At 40.7% G+C, this 8,356-nt stretch overlaps 1 protein-coding gene across 1 annotated transcript; it reads right to left on the bottom strand.

The window, feature by feature from the left end:
• Window positions 1-4: 4 nt before the first annotated feature.
• LOC130922024 (odorant receptor 131-2-like) lies at window positions 5-7,294 on the bottom strand. Its single transcript, XM_057846500.1, has 2 exons — window positions 6,576-7,294; window positions 5-930 (listed from the first exon to the last, which is right to left on the bottom strand). The coding sequence occupies exons 1-2, from the start codon at window positions 6,723-6,725 to the stop codon at window positions 91-93; spliced, it is 990 nt and encodes a 329-aa protein (XP_057702483.1). The 5' UTR covers window positions 6,726-7,294; the 3' UTR covers window positions 5-90.
• Between the last annotated feature and the right edge of the window lie 1,062 nt (window positions 7,295-8,356).

The following is an 8,356-nucleotide window of genomic DNA, read 5'->3' on the forward strand; positions in this document are numbered from 1 at the left end:
TTTTTCTAAATGTCTTAAATCTACTGACTAAAACTCACAATAGAGTACTATAGACCGTTTTTTGCTCTCTCAAAAGACGTTTTTTTTTTTTTATGTTCTGGCATCAGAAAAAGCAGACCCCACAGCACATACGACATTCCGGCGAAAAGGTCTCTTGCTTCTCGAGTTGGGGCCGTTTTTGCAGACCAAGTAGTGCTTGAGATACTTGCGGAAGCACTTGTCCCTCACGCCGTAAATGACGGGGCTGATTGCGCGAGGAAGAATACGCATGACGATGTAGCAGGCGAAGAGCGTGTCCGAGTTGTTCTTGGGGAACCATCGGAGAAGAGGCATTTTGACCAGAGCCTCGCCGTACATGGTCATGCACAGCAGGACCTGGACGCCGTGCAGGACGATGGTGTTCCTGGCCTTCTTGGCATCCTTGCTGGCCATCCGCGCCGTGAACAGGATCTTGAAGTACAAGAAGAAGATGACCGACAGGATCAGGACCAGGTAGACGATGTAGATGAAGTCACGCTTCCGTGCCAACTCCGGGCTGGGGAAGGCGGTTTCTCGAAGGCAGAAGATCTTGCCGGAGAAGAACTCGGCAGGCTCGGTGGCCAGCGTGACAAAGAGGTCCGGGAAGGTGGAGATGAAGCTGCCGGTCCAGATGCCGGCGATGAAGAGTAGGGTCCTCCTGACGGTGCAGACGCGGGCGTGTTGGAGCGGCAGGCAGACGGCCACGTAGCACTCGGCCGCCATGCAGGCCAGGTTAAGGGGCGTGTTCTCCGAGGTGATGACGGCGATCAGGATGAAGGCGGCGCAAACGCTCACGCTGATGCGGTACAAGGTGTAGCTGACCACGAAGAGGATGATGCTCACGCTCATCTGGATCATGTCATTCACAACCAGGTGGAAGAACAGGATATAGCGAGGGTTCCAGTAGAAGATCTGAAAAACGGAAAGGTAAAAAGTATCAGTACCGATACGGCACTAAATGACATCATCGGTTTTGGGGAGTGCAAAGAAATAACCGATGCTATGCAACATGTACTCTTCAAGACCTAGTTTCCAAACGCTAGTCGCCCCACTCAAGATGGCTGCCAGCTACACACGCCGCAAAAAAAGAAGCACTTGTCACCCTTTAGCCTTCGGCTGTGATTTGAAATCTGTTTATCATCCATTTTCAAACTTAAATACCCTTGTTTTCAGTGTAAATCTACTAAAAAATAAGTGAAATGATCTTCTATCTAGTGCTTCAAGTAAATTTTACTCAGATTTCTTGAAATAAGAAAAAAATAGCTAGCTGAGAATCAACTTAAGACTTATTTTAAGCAAAAAGTTTGTATATTTCTTATATTAAAAAAAAAAAATCAGAAATAATATTGTTCAAAAGTCAAAACATGATTTGAAAGCATTTTTTTCTCGATTTAGGTGAAAATGTTTTAGATGTATGGCCTTAAGAACAAATACTGTTGTAATATTTAGTTAAAATAAGTGGAAGAATCTGACACATTAATCTGTTAACTAGCCTTAAACACTCAAAACAAGATGGAAGAAAATTATTTGAGAAAAATGATCAGATAAAGAGATACATTTGCAGTGTGAAAGTTAGTATAGGTCAATACAGATTTATTTAGCTTTAAACATTTAGCCTTTCAATCAAGTCGGTTCATATTTGTGAGAAATGTAGCCCTGACCCCCGTTCACACAATCCGTTTGGTCTTATTAATGTCCCGTCCCCAGCAAAAAGTGTAGATGCAGGATATGCTTTTAGGTCATCCCTACTAATATTGAGACCGAACCTACGCCCTTGCATTCAGTATTTTATTACATTGTTTTTTCCAAGTTGCTCCAATGTTTTTTTCTCATTTATCCATTATTCTTAGTTTTTTTCTTCATTTTACATTCTTTAAGCAATACATTATATAAAAATGTTATTAGTTTCTGTATTTTTTTAAATTGTTGCATTATAGATTTAAGATGCTTCAAATTCATTGTATTTCTTCATTATTTACTCACATAAAAACTGGAAGTGCAAAAAATATCAAGACTGCGACATATGATTATATTCATATATAGTGGGCCAAATAAGTATTTAGTCAACCACCAATTGTGCAAGTTCTCCTACTTGAAAAGATTAGAGAGACCTGTAATTGTCAACGTGGGTAAACCTCAACCATGAGAGACAGAATGTGCGGGAAAAAAAAAAAAAAAAAAAAAAAAAAAAAACAAGCACCTACAAACAAGCAAGATTTCTGGCTGTCAAAGAGGTCTAACTTCTTTTAATGAGGTCTAATGAGGCTCCACTCGTTACCTGTATTAATGTCACCTGTTTGAACTCATTATCGGTATAAAAGACACTTGTCCACAACCTCAGTCAGTCACACTCCAAACTCCACTATGGCCAAGACCAAAGAGCTGTCCAAGGACACCAGAGACAAAATTGTAGACCTGCACCAGGCTGGGAAGACTGAATCTGCAATAGGTAAAACGCTTGGTGTAAAGCAGGGGTCGGCAACCTATGACACGCGTGTCAGCATTGGCACGCGAAGGGTTAACCAGTGACACGCGAGCGCATGGCAAAAGAATTATTATTATTTTTATTTTTTTTTTACCTGAAATTAAGACATTTTTAGTTGCACGCCTTGTTATTTAGGGCTTTACAGGAGCGTCCCTCCCGACCCCTCTGCCTATAGCGTTATTTGCGAACAATTATGGATTTTGAGCACACTTCCAGCTCTTCAATTTCTCGATTCCTGCGCTCGTCGTTTTTTTTTTCCCCTCTGCGCGCTCAATTCTGCGCGCTCAGTTCAGCACCCGCTACTAACGTGTCACGAAGCCAATCAGTCAGAAAGCTGGCGGAAGTACAGTGTCACCAATCTGCACTTTTTGGTGCTGTTACTCCAAGCCCCAGCGTGGAGGCCAGCGGGCCAGTAAGCGAGTAGACAGCCGGCGAATCGCCGGCGTCCGCACCGGGAGCCCCGTCGCTTTAACTTTGAATTGAGATCCCGATGTCACACACTCGCCCCGGCGCGGAGGCCGGTCGCTTAAGATACGGGACTGTACACCCCTGTCCCGGCGCATCGCAACCCTCCGGTTGGACCCCGATTGCCAGCTGTCAGGTCAGGGCAGCGGGTGAAGCGATGCTTGCACTGTAGTATGGAGTGGACCAGCGATTAACGTGGCTCGTTGCCGTCGATTCGTCCGGTGCTTACTTCGGAGAGGTGGCAATGTGTATAAAAACACTGTGACGCGTTGGATGGCGTTTTACTGGAGACTTTTATTAAACAAAACAAAAACCAGCGGGGGACACAGCCTCTTCTCTCCTTTTCACGGCGCTCTCCGCTCTCTCTCAACACCTTCCTTTGCTCCCTCTCTTTTTCTCGCACAGACGCCCAATTCTTCTTCTACGCTTAACTAGTAAGCCGATCATATTGTAGGGGACAGCGGCCCCTTGGGAATACCGGTAACAACTGGTTGCCTGGTTACTTCCGCTAGCTCTTTTTGTGCATTATGCCTCGAGAGTGTTGTGTGTCGCACAACAAGTGTCAAACGCCACTACGAGACAAAACATGAAAATTCATAGAAAACAGGGCCAAGGAACACATTAAAGTGGGCATCTTTTATATTTGTAATATAAAATCTAAAATTGTACATATAATTCATTCTTTAAGTTGCTAGTGAACAAGACAAAATGTAAGAGTCGGCTGTTCTGACTTTGAAGGCTCTCTGTACTGTGAGAGACCTGCACTGAGAATCACACCTGTTCCCCTTTGCGTGCTGGGGTGTGTGTGTGTGTGTGATATGTTTGCATAAAATGGTGCAGCTGTACAGCTGTTATTACTGTTGCACTTATTTTCAAGTTTTGATATTTTCTACAATATGCATTTGTTTTTAGTTAATTGATGAAGACAAATGGTAGTTATACAAACTAAATGTATGTCCATGTTTTTTTTTATTTGGAGTAAAATTACAGCTCTGCCGGATATAAAAATTCGGATGCGCGTCATTAATCTTGGGGTGGCACACTGATTGACAAGAAAATTTGAAAGTGGCACTCCACACCAAAAAGGTTGCTGACCCCTGGTGTAAAGAAATCAACTGTGGGAGCAATTATTAGAAAAAGGAAGACATACAAGACCACTGATAATCTCCCTCGATCTGGGGCTACATGCAAGATTTCACCCCGTGTCGTCAAAATGATAACAAGAACGGTGAGCAAAATCCCAGAACCACATGGAGGGACCTAGTGAATGACCTAGAGAGAGCTGGGACCACAGTAACAAAGGCTACTATCAGTAACTCAATGTGCCGCCAGGGACTAAAATCCTACACTGCCAGACGTGTCCCTCTGCTGAAGAAAGCACACGTCCAGGCTCATCTGCGGTTCGTTAGAAGCATTTGGATGATCCAGAAGAGGACTTTGAGAATGTTGTATGGTCAGATGAAACCAAAATAGAAATTTTTGATAAAAACTAGGGCTGCCAAACGATTAAAATTTTTAATCGAGTTAATCACAGCTTAAAAATTAATTAATTGTAAATAATCGCAATTAATCGCAATTCAAACCATCTATTAAGTATGCCATATTTTTTTGTAAATTATTGTTGGAATGGAAAGATAAGACAAGACGGATATATACATTCAACATACTGTACATAAGTACTGTATTTGTTTATTATCACAATAAATCAACAAGATGACATTAACATTATTAACATTCTGTTAAAGCAATGGATAGAAAGACTTGTAGTTCTTAAAAGATAAATATGAGTACAACTTATAGATATTTTAGATTAAAACCCCTCTTAATTTTTTCGTTTTAATAAAACTTGTAAAACTTTCAATCAAAAAATAAACTAGTAGCTCGCCATTGTTGATGTCAATAACTACACAATTCTCATGGTGCTTAAACCCATAAAATCAGTCGCACCAAAGCGCCAGCAGAGGGAGACAAAAAACAAGTAACAAGTGGCCATGACACTGCTGTCATTTTAATGTTTGAGCGGGGCATGTGCGTTAATTGCGTCAAATATTTTAACGTGATTAATTAAAAAAATTAATTACCGACCGTTAACGTGATAATTTTGACAGCCCTAGTAAAAACACAGGTTCTCATGTTTGGAAGAGAAAGAATACTGAATTGCATCCGAAGAACACCATACCCACTGTGAAGCATGGCGGTGGAAACATCATGATTTGGGGCTGTTTTTCTGCAAAGGGTCCAGGACGACTGATTTGTGCAAAGGAAAGAATGAATGTGGCCCATGTATCAAGAGATTTTGAGTGAAAATCTCCTTCCATTAGCAAGGGCATTGAAGATGAGACGTGGCTGGGTCTTTCAGCATGACAATGATCCCGAAGACACAGCCAGGGCAACAAAGGAGTGGCTTTGTAAGAAGCATTTCAAGGTCCTGGAGTGGCCTAGCCAGTCTCCAGATCGCAACCCCATAGAAAATTTGTGGGGGGAGTTGAAAGTCCGTGTTGCCCAACGACAGCCCCAAAACATCACTGCTCTAGAGGAGATCTGCATGGAGGAATGGGCCAAAATACCAGCAACAGTGTGTGAAAAGCTTGTGAAGAGTTACAGAAAACGTTTGGCCTCTGTTATTGCCAACAAAGGGTACATAACAAAGTATTGAGATGAACATTTGGTATTGACCACTTATTTTCCACCGTCATAATCATTGAATATATTAGTTAAATAATGGCTTGAGGAACATTCTAATGAAGTTGAGCATCTCGTATGGCCGGCACAATCCCCAGACCTCAACATTATTGAGTATTTATGGTCAGTTTTAGAGATTTAATTACCGTCATTTTCAGACTATAAGCTGCTACTTTTTCCCAATTGCTCCCACAGTTGATTTCTTTACACCAAGCGTTTTACCTATTGCAGATTCAGTTTTCCCAGCCTGGTGCAGGTCTACAATTTTGTCTCTGGTGTCCTTGGACAGCTCTTTGGTCTTGGCCATAGTGGAGTTTGGAGTGTGACTGACTGAGGTTGTGGACAAGTGTCTTTTATACCGATAATGAGTTCAAACAGGTGCCATTAATACAGGTAATGAGTGGAGCCTCGTTAGACCTCGTTAGAAGTAGACCTCTGACAGCTAGAAATCTTGCATGTTTGTAGGTGACCAAATACTTATTTCCCACTCTAATTTGGAAATAAATTATTTAAAAATCAAACAATTTTATTTTTTCTTTTTTTCCCACATTCTGTCTCTCATGGTTGAGGTTTACCCATGTTGCCATTTACAGGCCTCTCTAATATTTTCAAGTGGGGGAAGTTGCACAATTAGTGGTTGACTAAATACTTATTTGCCCCACTGTATATTGTGCGGATCTAATTAGCAAGTTTTCACAATCTCAAAGGTCATTGTTGATGCCTCATTTCGTCTCGTTGCCAGGTATCATTTGGTTTTAACTCGGCTTGAAAGGCCACGATTCTATCGTCTAACACCACGAGACAGGATCATGACCGACCACCGCAATTTCAGTTTCGATACACCTATCGTTATGGTCGATACCACACAGCTGAATGTCGGAATCAGTAACCAAAAAATGTTCAAAAATCAGACACTGTGTTCTACCTGGTGCTTGCAGAAGGTGTACATGAGGCAGATGTTGATGTAGTTGACAGACAGGCCGATGGCCACCACCAGCACATTCTTGATCAACGCTTTGCTGAAGGAGTCTCTGTATTCCGCCACGCTAGCGTTGCCCAACACCGCGCTGCTCATTTCATTTCCCGGCTGCTTGTAACAAATCACAACGCCTTCTTTTTTCAAATCATTCTTAGTCAAATTACATTAGTCAGTTTTCCATCAATTTAGTATCATTGCAATGGCGTATGTCAAGGGTGGGCAAACCGGTCCTCAATGGCTGTAGTCAGGGGCGTAGGTTTGCATAGGGACGGTAGGGACAAAACACTACCAACTTTAAGGATTCTCAAATTGTCCCCACCAACTTTTAAGCAACCTTATTTGCATTATATATTGACTTCAATTATATAGGTATTTTAGATTTGTCTTCCCATGTTGTGAGGATAGAATTAACCCTCCCATTATTAAGTGAATTACAGTACTTTCAATATGATCAGACTTATATTGACCCATTTTTCACTTACGAAATGGGCCAGTCCATTTTTTCCCCCTCAAACGCAGGTTTGATTGGCTGACGACTTACCACCTCCTCACACACACGCATTCACAGCCGGTGTTCTGTCAAATTTTTCACCCATTATAATATTTTGCTCCAGAAGCTTTTGTTGTGGTGAATAAGCACTGTTTTACATGCAGTTGGACTCTCATTGTTGTACAAAGGTGCTAAATATACTAGGGCTGTCAAAATTATCGCGTTAACGGGCGGTAATTCATTTTTTAAATTAATCACGTTAAAATATTTGACGTATTTAACGCACATGCCCCGCTCAAACAGATTAAAATGACATCACAGTGTCATGTCCACTTGTTACTTGTGTTTTTTGGCGTTTTGTCGCCCTCTGCTGGCGTTTGGGTCCGACTGATTTTATGGGTTTCAGCACCATGAGCTTTGTGTAATTATTGTCATCAATATTGCCGAGCTACTAGTTTATTTTTTGATTGAAAATTTTACAAATTTTATTAAAACGAAAACATTAAGAGGGGGTTTTAATATAAAATTTATAAAACTTGTACTAACTAGGGCTGTCAAATGATTAAAATTTTTAATCGAGTTAATCACAGCTTAAAAATTAATTAATCGTAATTCAACCCATCTATAAAATATGCTATATTTTTCTGTAAATTATTGTTGGAATGGAAAGATAAGACACAAGACGGATATATACATTCAACATACTGTACATAAGTACTGTATTTGTTTATTATAACAAATCAACAAGATGGCATTAACATTAACATTCTGTTAAAGCGATCCATGGATAGAAAGACTTGTAGTTCTTAAAAGGTAAATGTTATTACAAGTTATAGAAATTTTACATTAAAACCCCTCTTAATGTTTTCGTTTTAATAAAATTTGTAAAATTTTCAATCAAAAAATAAACTAGTAGCTCGCCATTGTTGATGTCAATAATTACACAATTCTCATGGTGCTGAACCCATAAAATCAGTCGCACCCAACCGCCAGCAGAGGGCGACAAAACTCCAAAAAACAAGTTACAAGTGCATATGACCCTGTGCTGTCATTTTAATCTGTTTGAGTGGGGCATGTGCGTTAATTGCATCAAATATTTTAACGTGATTAATTTTAAAAAATTAATTACCGCCCATTAACGCGATAATTTTGACAGCCCTAGTACTAACATTTATCTTTTAAGAACTACAAGTCTTTCTATCCATGGCTTGCTTTAAGAGAATGTTAATAATGTTAA

Source organism: Corythoichthys intestinalis, chromosome 9 (assembly GCF_030265065.1).
Source record: "Corythoichthys intestinalis isolate RoL2023-P3 chromosome 9, ASM3026506v1, whole genome shotgun sequence".
NCBI classification, from domain to species: domain Eukaryota; kingdom Metazoa; phylum Chordata; class Actinopteri; order Syngnathiformes; family Syngnathidae; genus Corythoichthys; species Corythoichthys intestinalis.